We start from the raw sequence: 22,141 nt of genomic DNA, 5'->3' as shown, positions 1-22,141 counted from the left end.
CTTCTGTTACAGCAAATAGTATCTCATTACAGAATATGCTGTCTCATGCACTACCTGTAGGAGCAAAATACAGTCATTTCTTTTTGTATTACTGGCATCTTGCACAGTTCAGCACTTAACTGGTTTTCATGGTGTCACTGTGAATGCTACAACCATCAGGTAGTCACAGCCTCCCTGTACTGTTCATTTTGGCTTGATTTCAATAAATCACTCATGAAGTATTACTGAAAAACATTTCCAGTTATAAAACTGACATCTCTGTCCATGCACAGACTGATTACCCTATAACTTGTGGGAAAACATCTAGTAATGTGTCTTATCTTTCTATTCAAAAAATGGATGGTTTTTTCTATGTTGTGGCAGTCCAAACGTGATGCTTAGGTAAATATGTGACATACAGTTATCACTAAAAGAAACCTGGAATTCTCAGATTCACAGCTTCTTTCTGGTACAGTATTCTTTGCATTGCATCAAGGCTGACAAGAGCACAAGAGCATCTGTATGTTTTGGTGTTTTGGGCTATTTCCATAACCAACAAAGGAAGAGAATTTTGTCCTTGACCCATCATATCGTGTGTAATTTTAAATCTAAAAATACTGTCTTTTGCTCATCCTTGCCAGAAAAAGAAAATCAAGGCCAGATTAATCTTCTCCCAGATGGAGCTGTTAACCAAAATATTGTATTATAGGCAACTATTCACAGGAGTGGCCTGGATATTTCCACTGTCCTTGCTTTATCCTCCAAATGTTATATTATCCAAAGATTATAATCTACACCTTATGAGTTTTTTATCTAGAGCTTCCTTCTAGTTCAAATATATAATGAATAACACACTCAAGAGTATCTGGAAATATTATCCCCACTGCCAAAAGCAGTGCTTTTCACTACTAAGTAGTTTCCACAAAGGTTTTTACTAAATCCTTTTCCACTTCCTGCTGTTTAAAGGAGCATGCTGGAGATGCAGTTCACAAAGGAATGAGCCCTAGAAAGCCCAACTCCGATTCCATAAATGATTGCAAGACACCTTTGTTAATCAAGAGGGAATTTCCCCTTGTGCAGATACTGCATAAAAGGTTGACAAATTGTCCCATCCTATTCCCTAGCACCAGCACAAGGGAAATGGGGACTGGAATTAGGAAGAGAACAGAGCTTCCAGGCAAATTCAGGCATAGCCCAAATCATGCCATGGGTTTCCTTTCAAGCTGTTTCAACTTATGTTTACCCTTAAAACATAATCTTTAGTGTGAGCATTTTACCATCCCTTGGGATTTCAGCTCTCTTTATCTTTAGCAGTGAGTTTCAACACACAGTTTCAGCCAGCTATGTAACACTTGACCAACCTCAGTATCTGTTTAGAGAGCTGCAACCCAGAATGGAATCACATATGCTTTCAGAAATCAGAGACCTGTCAAAAACTTTGTTGCACCTCCCCATCACTGAATAATCATTATTGTACCACACACAATAGTATGGATCATGACATCGATTTTCTATCTTATCTGTCACTCAAGATCAGGAAAATTTATGCATATTGTTTGCTGCCACATCCCACATAAATGGAAAAGCATACACATATAAAACAGTTAGTAATATTGTTTGATGGTGCAAAGCAAAATTAAAGGAAGCCATAAACACGCATAGTAGATTTATAAACAGATTCTGACAATCAAATGTAGATTAAAAGACTGAATATTTTTAGTCTGAAGATGTCTTAAGATATTGCTGCTAGCCAAAAGCAGTCAGTGTTAAATTTGCAGGCAATTGCAAATAAAGAAGTATTAATAGACGTGCAGATGTCACCACTGATTCCACTTTATAACCTGGAAGCACCACATAATTATTCATTCATTCCAAGCCTGTCAATCTCTGCACAAAACTGCAGAAAATAGTAACTAATTTTGTCTGGTTTTTGTTTGTTTTAGGTAAGGCATGTTTAGAAAGCAAACCCCCAGATCCTAAAAACTGCTGAATTGTTTTACTGGATTATCTTAGTTGCTAGTTTTATTTCTGATTGTTGCTTCCCTTTTAAAAATTTTAGCTAAGCCATTTACTTTTAGCCAGTTACCTATGAAATTAGACTTAAGAATATTCTTAGCATTTTCTTCTAGGTGTATCTCAATTTATTATGTTTTTTCTTTAGTTTTCTATTTATGGTTCTATGAAAGCTGTAAGAAATACATTAATAAAATCTCACTGTTCCATAGGATACGCGGAGATGAACTTTTGAAGTTTCAAAATATGTCTATAGAATTTATTTTTCTTGCAGGTATTTTACAGAGCTTTTTAGGATTAATCACAGAACATTAGCACATTAGGCCTTTTTGAAGGGAAGGGCACTCCCACTGAAATTCAAACTGGATGCTAACCCAGCAGAGTGGTGAATCCTAACCTTAAGTTGAATTCCTCCCTGCCTGCTAGGAAATGGCATCCCACAGCACAGTGATCATCTGGCACATCAGGCACAAGGAAAATGACATTTCTCTCACATGGTGTGGCTGAATTGGAACTTGGGTTCCAATTTGGGTTCAGGAATTAGGCTGGTAAAGGTGGGCTCTTAGTCCCACCTGAAGCATTGTCTCAGCCTTTTTTTGTGGCTTCAAAAGGGATCTTCAAAGAATATTATTGTAGCTATATCATCTGGTGCTCTGGCTACATTTGCAATTTTGTCAGAGCTTCCTTTAATATAATGACTGTTTTGGTCTATTTTTTTCCATCTGCAAACAGTATTTGGGAGTTTCTTAAATGTGTCCACAAACATTTTATATTCTTTTTCCAGGCAGATTAAAGAATCAGGACAATCAGTTAGGTGATGGCTACATTTTCTCTTGACCAGAGTGTGAATGGATACATGTGCCATGCTGTCCAGGGAACACTGCTGGCACTTTTGAAATCACCTCTGTGGCACAAAAGACTGTAGCAAAAAGTCAGTTATGATTCAGCAACCACAGTAAGCAGGTGCAACATCAGCTTGGAACAAGAACATGATTTAGGAATCCAGCAAGATTAACCTTCTTAGAACAGCACTGCTATAATATATGATAACTATGATTATTATACAATATAGCTGTTATGTTTCCATTGTAATATTTTTCATTAAGAGATTTATAAATTCATCATTAAAATTAAGATCTCAAACAGAGTATAAAAATATTTAAATTATTATCCTCTACTTTGACAAGGCTTTTGACTCTGTCTCACACAATATCCTCATAGGCAAACTCCATGAGAGTTGGTTAGATGGGTGGACAGTAAGGTGGATAGAGGGCTGACTCTGAGAGGAAGAACGGCAGACCCCAGAGGGTTGTAATCAGTGGCACAGAGTCTAGTTGGAGGCCTGTCACTGGGCCCAGTATTATTTAACTTATTCATTCTTTCAGAAGTACTTGAATGAAGTGGCAGATGCCTCCTCAGCAAGTTCACTAATGACACACAGCAGGGAGGGGTGGCCAATACTCCATAGGGCTGTGCAGCCCTTCAGAGGGACTGTGGCAGGTTGGAGGGATGGACAGAGAGGATCCAGTTGAAATTCAGCAAAGGCAACTGCAGGGTCCTGCACCTGGGGAGGAATAACCACAGACAGCAGTTCAGGCTGGAGGCTGAGCTGCTGGAAAGCAGCTTGTGGAGAAGGACCAGGGGGTCCTGGTGGACACCAAGCTGTCCACAAATCAGCAGTGGCCTTGTGGCCAAGAGGCCAATGGTGTCCTGGGGTGCACCAGGAAGAGCATTCCAGCAGGGCAAGGGAGGTGATCCTGCACCTCTTCCCAGCTCTGGTGAAGACATATCTGGAGTGCAGTGTCCAGCTCTCGGCAGACAAGAGAGACATGGAGGTTCTGGAGAGTGCAATAAGGATGATTAAGGAACTGGAGCATCTCTCTTATGAAGACAGGCTGAGGGAGCTGGGGTTGTTCAGCCTTGAGAAGGGACAACTGAGAGGGGACCTCATCAATGTCTGTCAGTATCTGCAGGGAGAGTGCCAAAAGGATGAAGCCAGGCTCTGCTCAGTGGTGCCAGGCAGTAGTACAAGAGGCAATGGGCAGAAACTGATGCACAGGAAGTTCCAGCTGAACTTGAAGAAGAACTTCTTTACTGTGTGGGTGACTGAGCACCAGAACAGATTTTCCCGAGAGGTTGTGGAGTCTCCCTCTCTGGAGATGTTCAAGAACCATCTGGACACAATCCTGTGCCGTGTGCTCTGGGATAAGCAGTGAGGCTGGGCCAGATGACCCACTGTGGTCCCTGCCAGCATTACCCATTCTGTGATTCTTTGATCTTCTAATCCTTGAATACACAAAAGGCAAAGTAATTTTTTGTGGGGTTTTTTTGTTTGTTTGTTTTCTCCAATCTGAATAGAAGTTTTGCTTTTATGTTAATGGATACAATGGGATAGACAGTGTAGCTATCCAAACAGATCACAAAGAAGATGGAGAACTAGATATTCTTGGACAATAACTATATCAAAATGGTGGTAGCTGCTTGTCAGGATTTACTTCACAGGCTAGCACTGGAAACCAAGTTACAAGGCTAAATGAATCTGTTTGGATTCAAACCCCTGAATTCTTCCAGGCTCAGTTGCAGAGATGGGCTATGGTTTATATGGGCATGTAATGCAAGCATGGCAACAGCCAGCAAATTTGTGGAGATGTTCTTGTTGTGTCATTCTGTGTTCCACAGCTCCCTTACAGCCGCAGTGCTGAGGGCAGGCAGCATCTTCACTAGGACTGGAAACATCCCTGCCCCCAAACCCTGCAGGTTGGCTTCATGTGAGCAAGAGGTGTAGATTTTCCAATGCATGGATCTTAAAATTATTATTTTTGTGTACCTGGTGGAGATGCAAACTTTTATAGAGAGACTGAAATCCTGTTTGTTTTTGGGTGACGTCTGTGGAATTTCACTTCTAGGTATTTGCAGACTACTGGCTGAAAATAAATAGGCTCTTGCCTCTCTGCCAGCTGTGCTAAGTCATAGAAGGTTTATTTATATACCACACCAGCTTTGTCACCTAGTTAGAATACTGTCTTCCATGCAGATGCATTTCTTTTATGCCTGAAGACGTCTCTTTATTTGGTTGGATTTTGCTGGTTCTTGGGTTTTTTACATAAATATTTCTGATATGAAACCCAGTTAAGTTTTAAACACAGTTACATGAAAAGACTCAAAGTAAGATACCCAAGAAGGAGGAATATTGACAAACACTACCTCTGTTAAACTACCACTCGATTAAAAGGGAGTTAGGGGAGAAGGGGAAAGGTATGAAATCCCCTCATTGAGGCTTAACTGATGTTGGGCAGGTTAAATTATTGAAACCTGAACATCACAAGACTGGTTAGTGGTTAGTGTCCAAGAAATATTTTATTGTTTTTCTGCTGTAGAAATACATGGAAATGGTAAACCTTCTCTTCTGACACTGATGGAAGGACCTTTGCACAAAACAGGGCATCATTTTTTTCCTTGTGGCTGTTCTGGAGTTTTGTACCCTGCTGCTTCTAGCATATTAATCCATACTTGTTGGATAAACTCCTCCAGTCATACCTTTTTCTCTTCTCTGTGATGATTCATTTTAACAATATGCTACCCATATTCCAGAGGAGCACAGAGTTGCCTTGACTGGATAGATCCCTGTGCACTTTTTAAATATATTTTGTGTTAAACAAACTGTATATTATATTATTTCCGGCCAAGTTAAAGAGAAGTAAACAGGGCACCCATTTTGAAATAGCAACAATATTGTGATTCACAAAAGAAAAGAGAAAATTTTAAATTAGTAAGATGATGTAGGTGAGGTGAAAATAATCCCACTAGATTTTTACTAGGAAGAAAAAGAGATTGATTGATTAATAGCAGTTGTTACCAAGATTGTTCTGTTATTCTTGTCAAGTAAACAGTAATATTCCCTCTCACATTTCACAACCAAAATACAGTCAGGCCTCAGATGTGCTGTGGTGATTCGTATTTGAGTGGCGTAATTGAAAGTGATTTTGTTGTCCTGGCTCGTGTGACAAATACCATCTGGTGACATCCATCTTCCTGGAAAATGTTCAGACTAAGTGCAGGACAATAGGATCTTATTACAGGTTTCAAATGTTCCAGTTGTACTTTAATATTGACAAAAGTAAAGTCTATTGATTGAGATCAGGGTCGGTTTCATGCAGTGAGATAGACACAAAAGAAGAAAAAACAGGTTATGCAGGTGAAATGAAACAAACATTAGAACCATTGTGCTCCTTTAATGACACCTGATAAAAATCTTCAGAACATCTGGAGAAACTAAGAACAGGAATTACATTGTTCACAACTGCTGCATCTAAAATGTTAACTGAAAAGATGCACGTAGAGGAAGGAGGTGTGCTGGCTCACGGTATAGCTTGGGAGCTCTCTTAAGAGTGCTGTCATCTCAAGCATGTCACACCAGTCACAATGACAAAATTAGGAACTACCCCTCTCATATGAGGGACTAATCCAGTTAAACTTTGCTTAAAGCTAATATTTATGGACCTGTCATTTGACACCCTGCTGTTCCCTTCTCGTGGCCAGTGTCTGCTTTCTTCTCACTGAGTAATATCACGTCTCTTGATAATGACAGGTGATCTTACACACATAGAAAAAGGACAGTCATTTGGTTACAGAGATGTCTCTATCCTACTCACTGAACAAAATGGCCCATGAAAAATTTTCTTTTTTCAACTGCAGAAGCCCTCATTTGTTTCTCTCATTCTCCAGTCAAGTTGATTTAAATTCTTTTATTGAAGTCTGCTGTGCTGGCTTTGGCTGGGAGAGAGTTAATTTTCTTGAGAGTAGTTAGTATGGGGCTGTGTTTTGGATTAATGCTGGAAACTGTTACCAATGTAGAGATGTTTTCCTTATTGCTGAGCAGGGCTTGCGCTGGGTGAAGGCCTTTTCTGCCCCTCACACCACCCTCCCAAGGAGGGCAGCTGGGAAGAGACACAGCCAGGACAGCTGATCCCAACTGACCACAGGGATATTCCAGACCGTATGGAATCATGCTCAGTACATAAAGCTGAGGAAGAAGGAGGAAGGGAAGGCGTTTAGAGTGATGGTGTTTGTCCTCCCAAGTCACCATTACCCCTGCTTTCCTGGAGATGGCTGAATACCTGCCTGCCCATGGGAAGCAGTGAATGGATTTGCTTGTATGCACAGTTTTTCCTTTCCCTGTTAAATTGTCTTTATCTCAGCTTTATCTTGAGTTCTCTCACTTTCACTCTTGGGATTCTTTCTCCCACTCCTTTAAGGGGGGACTAAGAGGCTGTGTGGTGCTTAGTTGTCAGCTGAGGTTAAAAACCATGACATCCATGTATCAGTGACATTGTAACTTACTGTCTTGTAGACTATTGTTGAGTAAAAATACAAAGCAAAATCACAGTCCTAAATGTGTGAGTTCATATAAACTTAAATAAAACTTGTCTAAATGTAAGCCCCGTGGTAAAGAATTTCCCAGAGGGTAAAATTGTAACAGTGATTAAAAAGATATCAAGAATATGTAAATGAGCAGCTGATGACAGCTGATGACTCAATGTGGTTGCTGTCACTGTTGTATTCATCTCAGAGTTTCTTTGTGACCACTGTTACAACCTAGCATATAGAAATATATCTACTGAAATACCACTGGGCCTTGCTTGTTCTCATACAGAATTTTTTCACTGAAAATTACAAAAGAGAGAACAACTTGTCATTGGTCTTCTTGGTCCTGAGAAGCTCCTCAGATGTCGTCTTAGAGTCCCTATGACTTCTTTATTTTGTGTGTCAATTCATATAACTAGTTAATAATTAATTGATCTTCATTTATATGTTTTTATTTAATTTTTTCCTTTTTTTTTTTTTTTTCTATTAAGAGTAACCAATCTGGACATCTGTAGCCTTGCAATGAATTTGTCAACCAAGCTAAGCTACGCCACATTTTTCAGCTGTAGAAACATGTTGTCAAGCATTGGAACAGGCTGCCCGGGGAAGTGGTTGAGTCACCGTCCCTGGAGGTATTTAAAAGACATGTAGATGTGACTTAGGGACATGGTTTAGTGATGGACTTGGCAGTGCTGGGTTAACAGTTGGACTCAATGATCTTTGAGGTCAGTTCAAATCTAAAGGATTCTATGATTCTGTTTTTCATTTTTTCCTTTCCACATGCATTTACATGAGATTTTCAGATTGAATTCAAGCAAGAGTGATCTACCACAAAGATATGCCAAAACTGGTTCTTCCTATAGTGATATTTGATGCCATATGAGAAACTGGCATTTAAAGCAGTTTTCTGTAGAAGATTACATAAACAGTAACAGGAGACAGAAATTAAGAAGATTCAAATCTAATTCCTGTTGACTCTAAATTATTTGAAGATTAGTTTCACTGTGAAACTTTACTGCCTCATGATGATGAAAATTAAATGAGTGCTTAAATGATGCTGTAAGCCATTCACAAAATGTGACCTAATCTGGTAGGCTCCTAAAGTTCTTTGGCATGCAAGTTCTGTGGCAGTATACACACACAGAGAGTAAAATCATATCAAAGTCAAACTGCTTAAAGCCTGGTTTACAGCTAGACTCTGTCAAGACTGAGTATCTATTCAAAACCATTCCCACTTGTGGGGCTCCTATGACATGCTCAGATTGTATCTAGCCTCACCTAAGGGCCAGGCAAGGAGGAAGTGACCATTCTCCTTCCTCCATCTACTATGTCAGATGAAGAATATGGGAATGGCAATCTACTATGAATCCATGAAGAATATAGGAATGGCAACTCTGGAAGACTTGTAAAGGGCTTGAAATCACATCCTTACCTTCCAGTAAGTCATTTGATTGGTAGGTCTAAAGTGCTCAGATGTGAGGGCTCTCATTTTGGTTGTGCTCCTCAGATGAGATGAGCAAAAGCCAAGCAGCTTCCTGACATAATTTGCAGAGAAGAGTTACGATCCTAAGAGGTTTTCTGCAATTTACCATGCTGCTAGACAGCCATGGAATGGGGATTTTCAGCTTACAAGTTCACCCATCTCATCTTGGACAGCCTGTATTTTTGCTCCAGGAACATGCTGGATTAGTGCATTCTAAATAAGAACGTAAATGATGTTAGCCTTTTCTGTGCAAAGTTGCCCCAACCCAGCTTTCAGTGCAGCAGCTCTTCCTGAACTGCATTCAAGTATTCAGAGTTTTACTACTTGTCCAGACACATTTATATTAAAAGGAAGCATGGTGATTTCTGAGCTTGTATAGTGGTAATAAAGATAAGAAATGCTAACCCAGGCTAACTGAGGTCAACAAAACTTTTTAAAACTAAATTATTTAGATGCTGAGTGCTTGCCTCAGAAACAGATTCTCACTACTCCAGAACACAGTGTTACTTTTGGTCATGTTCATTGGTCTGGAGATTTAGAGCTGGTAAATCGAGAGTTTGTATTTTTAAAAACAAACCTATTGAAATTCAGAGGGCTGCCTCATAAAGGTTTGGTTTATGACATCAATGTGTAAGCATAGTAAGGATAATATACAAGTTCATTGCAGGTGATTTTTAGCATATGATGGAGAGAATGGTCTTGGAAGAACAGGGAAGCAAAGTTTTAAATAGATTTGTCCAAAGTGACAGTAGGGAGAATAGTGAGAAGGACTGACTCTTTTTTTTTAATACATTTGGTGGGTTTACACACAAACACACATGAAGCCCAAAAAGTTATAAAGATGTTATTGGAAAACAAAAAGTTTTTGGTTGGTGAATTAGAATTCTGCCTTAGTGACCAGGTATAATATCAAGATTTTTGTTGGACTCATCTTTTATCAGTAACAATCATCTAAAGCAGAATGCAGTCCTTTTAGTGCAGCCAAGTAACTAAAGAAAAAAGTCCATCAGAGACTACTCTTAACATTGGTAGAGTAGTGCAAGACTTAACTTGAATTTTTCTTTCCCAAGAGAATTTTTTCTTTTACTGTACTTCTACTGTTTAGTTCTTTTTATAGTATGGTTTTTAAATATGAAAATAGCCTATCAGATGAAGTGATTGCAAAAAACTCTATTATAGAACATCCTAAACTGCATTTGCATTGTAGCAAATGAGGTGTATAGCATTGCAGTGAAAGATATGCTAGAAATCACACATATTTTCATTATTTTGGCTTTTTGTTTAATGTTCCTAATATTTTTTTTTGCCTCATGTACAAAATCTCATCAAAATAGTATTACAATACAAAATAGTATTTTTACTTGTCAGAAAATTTCTGTGTTACAGGTTTTCTGCCAGAAAGGTGAGATGGTCATTTAGATAATGTTCTTGGGTTTTTTTCTGGTTTTCTTTGTCCTACCCAGTTCCTACTCTTGAATTCTAATTTCTGGTAAAGTTATTTAGGTCTTGATGAAATTACAGCACAAGTCAAACTTTCATGGGGCACAAGCCATTTTTTAATAATGATATGAGTGTTGTGAATTCTTTCACTGCTTTAATGTTACTTGCTTTATCCCTGCAGGTTTAACATATTTGCTTCACAGAGAGAAAGCACATAGAAACTTATCTTGCAGTGTCAGCTAAAAGTATTTCCTTTGTTCTGTGTCTTGCTGTCTTTGTATTCAGATAAGCCTTATTAGTTCAGGGACATTTAGTTTATGTGGATTAATAAAATTCAGGAAAAGAATTTTCCAGTGAATCTTGAAGGCAAGTCAGAGTATGAATCTGGCTTACTTACATGCAGAGAATGTTCTGAAAAGAAACATTACCTTATGTTGATAATAATCAGATGTATGTTGTCCTCCAGCTTATTACAGAGTGAATCTCAGCATTTTGCAGTTAGTGTTCTATAAAAAGAATATTATAAAACTTAATTATCTTGTTTTTACAAACAAAGCAATAAGAACACCCTAGTGTCTCAGTGTTATCCAGAGAGATGTTGCTTTGTTGGTGGGATAAAAGGTTATTGGGCAGCTGTGGCAATACAGAATAGACCAAGCCCATACTCTGCTACAACATCTGCATATAAATTGGTGTGGATTGAGTTGCAGGAGGAATTTTAAAAAGAAACAAAAAATATAGAAAAAAATGCCTCATTCTTGGTGTAAATAACAATAAAATATGTCTCTTCAGTCTAACCAGAATTTTTCTCTGCATTGGTATTTGTTTTATTGTATAATTTGGGGGAGCTGACTTAATTATAATTTGTATAAATTCTTATGCAGCAAAATTCTGTTTCCTATAAAATGCCAACAAAAATGAACTTTGTGGAACATGTCCAGAACTGAGTTTCATGGAACCTAAATTGTCTTAGATATGCTGATAGGATAAGTGGGTGCAGAAAGCCACAGGTTGTTGTGATTTCTATCCCAGGAGGTCTTTTTCTTCAGATCAACTCCCCTTCAGGGCTGCTTGCCCTCAAACATTCACTTGTAAGACCTGACCCTAAAATTTAGGTAGGAATTGCTTGGTGACTAAGCAGTATCATGACACATTGAAATTCAGATGCCTTTCAAATGCAAAGAGAAATACATCAGAAGGAAAGATTCAAACCATTCTTCCACATTAGCAGGTCTGAAATATCAGGGGAAAAACAGTGACCAATGTAAGCAGCTGAAAGGAAATTTTGGTTCAACATCCATCATTAATCATAAACCCATATGAAGAATATGCATAGAGAATGTGAAGGAAAAACAGAAGACTGTCTCTCACAGAGCCAGCAGGAAAGCAGGGCACTTAATACTCTGTAGTGTTTGCTCAACACTGTAATGAAGATAGCATACAGTTACTAGAACTTTTCCAGGTTTTAAGACTGAGAAATGATACCAGCTAAGCTTAAAAATTGTATGGAATGCCGATCTCTTATTTTGTTTTGTTTAAAATTTTCCCTGTTATGAATATCATTCACTGAACACATGAAGAAATGAATGTTTACTCTTTTTTGTGGCACGCAGAACCTGAAGCGAGTAGCCGAGACGTGGATGGATGAGTTTGCAGAGTACATTTACCAGCGACGGCCTGAGTACAGACATCTCTCCACTGGTGACATCTCTGCCCAGAAGGAGCTGCGCAGGCACCTCAAGTGTAAAGATTTCAAGTGGTTCATGGCTGCGGTGGCTTGGGATGTCCCCAAATATTACCCTCCTGTGGAGCCTCCACCTGCTGCCTGGGGGGAGGTGAGGAATAGATCAAATTTAAACGAATCTAACGCTTTAGACTGTGGGAAATTAAGATTATTAAATCGGAGTAAACCTGATGGGTAAGTAGTGTTATTAAGGAAGTTTACAGTGGTTGAAACAATCCCTGAACTATCCATTAAAAAGAGAATCATGTCTTAAAACTATCACTGTTGCTTTTGTAACTCATTACAGCTTTGTCTGTACAGGGCATATGATATTTGAACAATGAGGACAAGAATGAGGAAAAAAGTATGTAGCACTCATTACTGCAGGTCACAGAAGATTTTAGATTCAGAGAATCACATTAGTAAAGATGAACTCGCTGCTTGGGGTTTTGTGCATATCTGCTGGTATACCTCCTCCTGTCCTTACAAGGACAATTGTGTGCAGATGGAGTTAGGTTTGCTCACAAGTAAAATGTGACAAGCAAGGATACTTTCCTTTTAAAACAACTGATTTTGCTCAGATGTTCTCTACATTCTGTAGGTGCTGTCATCACTGAGTACCAGTAGCAGACAAATACAATTTCTCCATTGATGGATGAGGGGAGGGAGAGACCACAAAAGAGAAGCCAATATTTGTGTATCACTCCAGAGCAGGGGCTGAGGAAACAGCCAGCTGCAAATCTCCACCTGTGATCTAAGATGTTCTGCATTCAAACCTCTCTGAAGAGCAGAGATGTAGCAAACTTTGCTTTGACAGTTTGTTTTGTGCAGAAGAAATGAGAACACAAAGAGTGCCAGGAGAGGAAATTACTTTCTTACTTGCACTGAAAAATTGCTGTGGCCTTTGCCTCCAAGAACTACAGCAGCTTCACTCCATGGATAGGGTGCGTGCAGAGGGCTTTTTCCTCTCAGTTCATTAAGATCTATAAAGGAGGCTTCACTCTTCCAGTGTATCATGCTACTTTTTAAAAAGCCATAAGAATATCTATACTGTGAGTTCTAGTCTTCTCTGATTTTTTGGTGAGATGTTCTTGGGGATGTCAGAAAATTAACTTTCATATTGGAAGCCTGAGGATGAAGTTGAAACTTTGACCAAAACATTTGGTAAGGTCAGACACAAGTCTGCGTATTCCCAGTGGTCAAGACTGGACCATAAACTTCTAAACATAGGTACCTCTACTATTCTCCAGAATTTCTTCTTAGAAAGGCAAATGACCTCATAGTGAGATTTTAAAAATAACTTTCTTTGGTACTAGCAACCCTTAAATTCTTCTTTATAAGCTATCAGTTACAGATGTTCAAAAAAACTCCAATTTGTTTCTTACTATTTGCTACTTCTTGGCGGTAATGAATTCCTTTGTTAAAGTTTCTTCTTTTTCATCCTGCTGCCCACACTTTATGAGATTAATGTGTACTGAGAGGTAAGGAATTTATCAGTAGAAGCCAGACTGGATCAGATTGCTGTGACTGCTACTGTGATCTTCCTTCACCATCTTTCACATGTATGCATGGGTGTCCTTGGAGACTGGGATCAGGAGATGTGTAATTTCTCTGGCCAGCTGGACAATCCTTAACTCAATCAAGAGGGTCTAAGAGGAGGAGCTTGTGATTCAGGTATTCTTTCTTTTCACAGCAATATTAATATAATCTCTGCATAAACCCAAGTATTTTAAACAGTAAATCAAAATCATATCCATGGTGTGAAATCTGTGCCTTAAAAGCATTTACTAAGTTCTTAGGAAGGATATGAAGACCAAGTATTTAAAACATACTTTCTCTAAAATAACAGGAAGAGAACTTTCAGCTCCACTTGTTTTTCCTGAGACTGTCACATTCCTGTGCAGTTTTAATTAATTTGTTGGACCTTGAAAAACTTTGAAGGTTAATGGCTGCGAGAAGCTGAAAGAGGGAAGCAGACTGTAGTGTTACTGCTTTGTAAGAATCACAGAGCTCTAGAAACCTTGCTGATTATACACGCCAAAAGTCTGTGCCAACACTGACTGTCATTTAGTACCCTCTCTGCTTCCATTTGGAAATACTTCACATCTGCTTGCCTATGCCAGTCTGAGAAAGAGTAAACAATGAAGTACACAGGCAAGTTTGGCTCTAGTATTTTGATATCTAGCTAGTAAAAGCATGTGGTATGAAAGCAGGCATCTCACCTCTGCTCAGCTCCTCTTTTTTTGCATACACATTTATTTAAAAACTAACTATTACGTTTCTTGAAAAAATCTATTTGTGATAGAAAAGAAGGACATTTAGAAAACAAAAAGTAATCTTTTTTACTACACTTGTCATGGCCTTATCTCTTATGTGTGTTTGTGCCTTTTGTCCTTGTAGCTGGCAGGGTGTACATACCCTTGATAATCTGTTCTGCCTTGTAACATCTGAAATATGTGCAGTAAAGCAATGTAACAGCAAATCCAGACAGATAAAGGTTAGTGAGACTGTCTGTTACCTCACTATTTGAGTGATGTAACTGTACTCTTTTCTACTGTGGAAAAGAGGAAAGTTTTCAATTAGGTTTTGTCTTACTCCTTGGAATATACTGGTAAGTCTGGTACTGGTTGGAAACAGTAATACCCATCCCATGCTCTTTCTACGACAGAATAGTTTATTTGTAATATGTTTTTGAAGTCTTACTGCCTAAAACAATAGGTGTGAATTGGACAGAAGGTGTTTTCTTAGTAAATACTCAAAAATCTACAAGCTATGATCCAGCATGAATATATTGTGCAGGTATCACAGCTTCCAGTATCTTTGAAAACACATTTTACAGTGAATCAATCATATTAATGTCTGATATTAATCAGACATTGTCATTTATTTTAGATTTCATGAGTTCTATAGTCAAGGTGGTGCAAAAAAGTTGTTTCACTCAGTCAAAAGGGAATTATTTAATCTTGGTTTCACTTGCTGTTACATGAATTTCAGTCATTTAATGAGGAAGTGTCTCAATCACTGCAGCAGTGTTAAGCTGTAGAACCTGAGTATACTCCTTTCTCAGCCTCATACTCATGGATTTTACAGAACTGTTTTACAGCACTGACATGAAAATGTCACACACAGAGTCAAGTGGCACATTTGAAAAAAAGATGAAAGCCTAAGAATTCACTAACTTCTCTTTGGGTTATTTTCCTTTTTTTAAAACGTGTCATCCTCATACCCCTAATGAGTCAATCTGAGCCCAGCAAGTGTCACACATCTGTTGTACAAAAGCGATATAACCCCACCCTGCACAGACTGAGTGCTGCACGGCTGGACTGTTCAAATTCTTTTATCAGGATCAATGTCACACTGAATAAGAGTCCTGTGTTTCTTCAGAGAGGTTTTTGGCAGTACTTGACTTCTTTACCTTTGACTTTTTCTTTTTATGGCTCACACAAAGGATAAATACTTCTGAAATTACTGTGTATCAGTTGACAGCAGAAGTGGCTCATTTGTCCTTATTTGATCCAGAGACAGTGATGGCCCTTAAGGTTATCTGAGAATGTAAGCAGTGCGCTAAAACTGGCTCTAAGTGCTGCTGAAACAAAAAATAAAAAGTAATATAAATGAATATTGCTAATGTATTCTAAGAGTTAAAGCCATTTTCATATTTAAGGCATTAAATCAGATTTAGGGAGTGTATTGTTTAAACTGATAACACAAGGTGCTTCTGTTGTTACTGTATCCCTAAGGATTGTCCTAACACCATCTCCACAGTTGCTGTTCACAGATGGCTGTATTGAACATACAGTTGCCTTTAGATCACTACACTTTGCCTCTTTCTGCATTTGGCACAGTTTCATGTCATGATGAGCATGCACAGCAGCTCCCACAACCCCTGGGAGTTTGGCTCTCCCGTTCCAGCTCAGCCCTCCCTGAAGGCTGAAGTGTACCTGGGTGACAGCCTGGCTCCAGTGCAAGCAAGGTAGGGCAAGGCTGCAGGAGCCAGGACTCCAGCAACTACCTCAACAAGCAAGTCTTGCACAAACTCATTTGCCTGGGAAAAGCTGTAGAGTTTTAGAATTATCAAAGAATATTGGTCAGTATAACTGCTGGGCTCTAGGAAGCTGTATTATCTATGTTTGTATGCCTCATCTGCTCTCTCACTGTAGTAAGGACTACAGTGCCCATAGTGAGTTAGGATGGCATTTCAAGAACTAAGTATGTATAATGACTTACAGATAGTGTTCTGTGCTTTTGTCAGAATAGTTTAATTCTGAAACAGTCTTTAATGTCACCACTAACCATCCTTGTCAGTCCATACATCAAAGTCCTTGGAAGCATGATTTTCCTGTTTGCTTACCTGTGTGTACAAATGATGGCATTTAAGGCTGAACAAAAATGTTTTGTATGTAGCAACTCAATGCCCTATCTGCATGGTTGATAAAATCTGTCTCCTGTCCATCCCTGGTCTTACAACTGCACAAATAGGAATTTTGAAAACATGTTAGGATCACTAGCTATTTGTTTTCTAGTTGTAACTCACAACCTCAAAAAATCCTAAATCCATTGTGTTTTGTGACTGGAGCCAAGGCAGTTCAAAAGCATATTGGTGTATAAATGAGGAAGAAAAAAAAGCCCTGTGCTTCTGCTTTCCTTCCTTTGTCCGTGGAAGCATCTTAGGGGATTTGCAGGCTGTGTGGTGCTGATGCTTGGCAGAATGTTCCCCGTGGTTCTGGCTCTGGCATGATGGCTGAGTTCAGTTTCTAGCAACTGCCAAGGCCACACAGAAGCGCCGCAGAACAAAAGCACAGACTTGACTGAAATGCCTTATTACAAAAAGAAAACAAAAAACAAACCATGACCCCTCTGCAGATGAAAGGATGAAACAAAAAAAGGATGAGCTAACATGTAAGCTGCAAAAAAAAAAAAAAAACCAGAGGAAAAACTAACTCAAGCAAACCTTTCAGGAGCAGAGGGAAGAGGGGACAAAATAAAGAACGTGAGACAGATTCCAGCAGTGAAGCAACTAAATGTAGCTTCAGCTCAAGCCTTTTCCAGAAATGGACTGAACACATTTACTGCACAGTCCAAATGACAGAGACTGGGATGGAGCAATGCCATCAAGACAAAATTATGAAAGCCTTTTAATGTAATAAGCATTAATTGGATGTGGAGTGTATTCACTGTCATTTTACAATTCTGAATCACATAAATATACCCAATTATTAATGGCAATTGTTAGCAGTTCCATTTTAATTAACTTGCATGCTGTAAGAACTGAACTGATGTATCGTTTAATTTTCTATTAGACCAGAAATCTTTATCTGTACAATGGAAATTTAAGTGCATTGAGAAATGATTGAACATTCTCCAAAAAGATTATACTTGGAGAAGGTATTTCACATGAAACTTTTAAAATATGACATTAAATTCTATTCCCCTCATTATTCTTTCCTGTCTCTTTTGCTGGGTGATATGAAAATGAAGGTTGTTGAGAACTAATTACCTTTCATCTTTTTTACTGTGGGGCTGCCCAGTGCTGGATTTATGTATCTGGTTGTGTGTATGAACAGCTAGTATTTTAGCTCATCTTTAGCAACTTTTATTGTATTGAAAAATGAAAAAAAAAGCCCTATGACTACGCTGGTCCAATTTTTTTTTAAAATGCTTCTCTGAGTTCTGGTGAAGGATCAAAGGTTCTGGTGGCAGTTGTTCAAACTGATGCTCCCCCATCTTTTGTCCAGTCTGCAATTTTCTAAGTTAAACAAATGCACCTCCTGAAACCTTTCCTGAGAGTGACAGTTTTTCCATTTTCTCACTACCCGTTGCTTTCCTATCTGTGTAAATCTTTCTTGATCATGGTTAACAGACTTGATCCCACCCCTCCAGAATCAGAAAAAGAGCAGAATAGCTCTGGCATGTGTCTTGCATGCACAAGGATTTCCCTTCCTTGCAATGTTTTGTGCAATGCTGAGAAGTTTTCCATCCTTAGGATGTGTGTGAGGTATGCAGTAGCAATGTGTACATTTGTCTGGCATATTACAGCAACAGCAGTGACTTACAGTTTTTTTCATGAAAAAGCACAAATGATTACTCAATTTTATCTCCATTCAGCATCTAGCTTTCTTTTAAAAAAGGATCAAAGTAGCGTCCAGAATGTCAAAATACACACCTGCTTTCTCTATATTAGACGTTTAGAATTTGTGTGTGTTTCCATGCACTTTGATTAGTCAGTTTCTGTTTATCTCATTGAAAGGGTAAGTTTTTTTAAGAAATCCTTTTCATTATGGAGGTGTCTAAAGGATTCTTAACTAGTCCAGCTAAGGTACTCAAGGACAAATGTGCGTGGATTTGCAACACCAAGTTAGGATTTTGCTCTTTTTGCTGGCATTGGGCAAATCTATTTTTCAACCCAACATTTCAAAGAAAATTTACATGTCAGCAGTACATAATTGGTATGATTGATTATCACAGATTAATTATTACTCAGTTGCTTCAGCCTTAAGAACAAGATTTTCCTTTTAAGAACAAGTTACACTGCAATGTTTGCAGCAGGCATGCAGGAGGAACCCCCATGAGTAAGCATAGGTTTCAGTACAGATTTGTTAAGTACTTTTTAAAAGCCTAAGTTTCAGTGCAGATTTGTTAAGTACTTTTTAATTTTATGGACTTCAGGGAGTAATGTGACCTTATCTACAATTGTGTTATTGTGTCAAAGAGCATGGATTGGAGCAAGGCATGCTTGAATTTTTAATGCATACTGACTGTTCCCATGCCTGGGAAAGATTCATGCAGAAATCAGTTCCTTCTAATACTATTGATCTCTCTTGCTCTCATAGGATGGAAGAAGCAGTCAGACAAGCTTTGAACTTCTCAGACTCCTTTTCTCTTAGGTTTTGGTTGGGTTATTTTGGTGAAGATATTTCATAAGACCTACCTTTCATTTGTTAAGCAGAATATTTCAAACTTTGCTTCTTCTGAAGCTGCTCCTAAAAAGAGTAGTTCATTCCAGGACATGGCTCTCTACCCTGTAAAAAGTAATTCTTACCAGTTTTACATAACTGATGGTCAATCCCAAGTCCTGCAGAGCTAAACTCCTAACCTGGGCTCAATTCTGCAGCCCAGTTTAATGTTGCTGCTTGGTTTTGCAGATTCGAAACGTGGCAGCCAACCTCTGTGTGGACAGCAAACACGGAGCCACGGGGACTGAGCTGAGGCTGGACATCTGTGTCAAGGACGGCTCAGAACGAACGTGGTCCCATGAACAGGTATTTTAATGGTGGAAAGAGAAAATCAGGGTAACATTGTTGCTTCCCTTTCCCAGTTTTTAAACATTTTCTGAGGGTCTCTCTTTTTTGTAAGGTGAAATGGAGTGTAGAAATAATTTTTGAATTTTTACTGACCTTAATGGCTTTTACAAAGTACTCCTTATCATAACCTCAGAAATTCCAGCAGCCATCTGGAATTGCAATGCCCAGAGAGCTTTTTTTGAGGCCCCATTCTCCTCCACTGTATAATGAAAACTTGTTGATTTTGGTTGAGTTACCTGAAAAATATTTTAACTATAGTACCAGGCCTTTTACAGCTCCAGTCATTGTCTGTTTTTATGCTTTTATCTCAATAAGCAGTTATATTTTAAACAAATATATGGCATAAGTGAGATAAATGGGTAAAAGCAAGCAAAAAAGCATTTCAAAAGACCAGGAATTATAAAGACTCAAAAAAAAAAGCTTTTATTTAGGATTGGTTAGGTAGAAAACTTAGTTCTCTGGAGTATGGAGGAAAAGGGCTTCAATTTTTACTCATTGTGAGTGCCATAGGAAAGAGATCATGACTTACAGGCCGTGGGTCTTGCCAGTGTGAACAAGGAGAATCTGGATGAGAAGTACAACCTAACTGTTTATTAGCAAATTTACTGAGTGAGTCTTTAAAAGGAAAAGGTCTCAGACTGGTAAAAGATTCCTAATGCTGAGGAGAAAAATTGACCTGGCAGTCACACATGACGCTTTGTAAAAAACTTAAAAGCTCAGGAGAGAGGAGTTCTGAGGGGTATTTGAAGTGCTGAGGTCAAAACAAGCGTGCTCTGAGGATAGTGAGAAATGCAGGAGGAGAGCTGCAAGTGCATGAAACCGAGAAGCTGAAGGATATCTCAGTTTAGGTAAGTGCCAACATGGCAAAAAAGGAAGCTGCTGAAAAACTTCTTTGGATAGCTACCAAAGATACTGCATAGGAATGAGGTGCCAAGACTAGATAAATATTATTCTATTTTGTTTCTGAAAGACGTGCAGTAATTCAAGGAGTTAATTGAAGGAAGTTGTACAGTCCAGACTAGACCCATCACAGTGTTCTCTGGCTTTAAAATCTGCAAACCCTCCTCAGGAAGGGAGGGGGGAATGCTGAGCCTGCCAGATATGAGAAAAGAGTAAAAAAAGTTGGATGAAAAGGTGAAAGAAGAAAAAAATGTTGGCAGAGAAAAGGGAGACTTGAAATATCTTTTGAAAGAGTAAAAGCTGGAACAAAGGGGAAATGACAGGAAGGGAAAGGATGTTAGGGAGGAATCCATGTTTCAGTGCTACAGCGTTTGGAATCAGCCTGGATCTAAAGGTCTTTCTCTGTGCTATGAACACAAAGTGACTTCACTAGAACCAGCAGCTGAAGCCAGCACGACGGGAGTTCAACCAGCCAGCGCCTCAGATCCCAGAACCAGAGCTGGGAAGCCTCAAGCGCTTTCGGTGCTCGGGGTGTGCCCCAGGGGCGGCAGGCACGGCTCGTTTCGGCCGGGCTGGCGGGAGCAGCGCCTACTCACTACCTCTGGCACTGCCGGAGCGGGTGGCGAACTCCCCGGGAGCGCCTCAGCCCCGCGGCGCTGCGGTGCGGTGCGGGCGGCGGGCGGCAGGGGGCACAGCGGCACAGCCGAACCGCCCGCCGCCCTCCCCCTCAGGGCAGCGTCCCTCGGGGCCAGTGCCCACCACAGTCTGACCCCCTCAGGGCAGCGTCCCTCGGTGCGGCGTCCCTCAGGGCAGCGCCCACCACGCTCTGACCCTCTCGGGGCGGCGTCTACCACGGTCTGACCCCCTCAGGGCCAGTGCCCACCACGGTCTGACCCCTCAGGGCAGTGCCCCTCGGGGCCAGTGCCCACCACGGTCTGACCCTCTCGGGGCGGCGTCCCTCGGGGCCAGTGCCCACCACGATCTGACCTCCTCAGGGCCTTAAAACCCCTCGGGGCCAGTGCCCACCATGGTCTGACCCCCTCAGGGCCGGTGCCCGCCACCGTCTGACCCCCTCAGGATCTTAAAACCCCTCAGGGCCGGTGCCCACCAAAGCCTAACCCCCTCAGGGCCTTAAAACCCCTCAGGGCCAGCACCCACCACAGCCAGCCCCTCTCACAGCCTTAAAACCCCTCAGGGCCAGTGCCCACCACGGTCTGACCCCCTCAGGGCAGCATCCCTCGGGGCGGCATTCCTCAGGGCCAGTGCCCACCATGGTCTGACCCCCTCAGAGCCTTAAAACCCCTCAGGGCCAGACCCCCTCACGGCCTTAAAACCCCTCAGGGCCAGTGCCCACCACGGTCTGACCCCCTCAGGGCCAGCGCCCATCATGGCCTAACCCCTTCAGGGCCTTAAAACCCCTCAGGGCCAGCGCCCATCATGGCCTAACCCCTTCAGGGCCTTAAAACCCCTCAGGGCCAGCGCCCATCATGGCTAACCCCTTCAGGGTCTTAAAACCCCTCAGGGCCAGTGCCCACCACAGCCTAACCCCCTCAGGGCCTTAAAATCCCTCAGAGCCAGTGCCCACCACAGTCTGACCCCCTCATGGCCTTAAAACCCCTCAGGGCCAGCGCCCACCAAAGCCTAACCCCCTCAGGGCCTTAAAACCACTCAGGGCCAGCACCCACCACGGTCTGACCCCCTCAGGGCCAGCGCCCATCATGGCCTAACCCCCTCAGGGCAGCGTCCCTTGGGCCGGCGCCCCTCAGGGCAGCGCCCACCATGGTCTAACCCCCTCATGGCCTTAAAACCCCTCAGGGCCAGCACCCATCATGGCTAACCCCCTCAGGGTCAACCGTGCGCTGCTGTCACACTCTGTCTGTGGGGCCTCATAGAGCTCCTCTTCCTTCTTTATATCTCACAGAATTTGTCACCTCCATG

The 22,141-nt window shown here is 40.6% G+C and overlaps 1 protein-coding gene across 1 annotated transcript in view; it reads left to right on the top strand.

Moving 5' to 3' along the window:
• The window catches only part of GALNTL6 (polypeptide N-acetylgalactosaminyltransferase like 6), a gene marked incomplete at both ends in the record, with an annotated part of 414,831 nt that overhangs the window by 382,443 nt on the left and 10,247 nt on the right, over positions 1–22,141 (top strand). Inside the window, 2 exons of the mRNA XM_083860887.1 lie at positions 11,893–12,114; positions 19,145–19,261. Coding sequence (XP_083717013.1) covers positions 11,893–12,114; positions 19,145–19,261 — 339 coding nt within the window. The remainder of the gene's footprint in view (positions 1–11,892; positions 12,115–19,144; positions 19,262–22,141) is intronic.

This window comes from Zosterops lateralis (assembly GCF_965231275.1).
Source record: "Zosterops lateralis genome assembly, chromosome: 5".
Taxonomy (NCBI): Eukaryota; Metazoa; Chordata; class Aves; order Passeriformes; family Zosteropidae; genus Zosterops; species Zosterops lateralis.
Note: the sequence above shows the minus strand (reverse complement) of the source record. Positions and strands in the feature narration are given on the sequence as shown.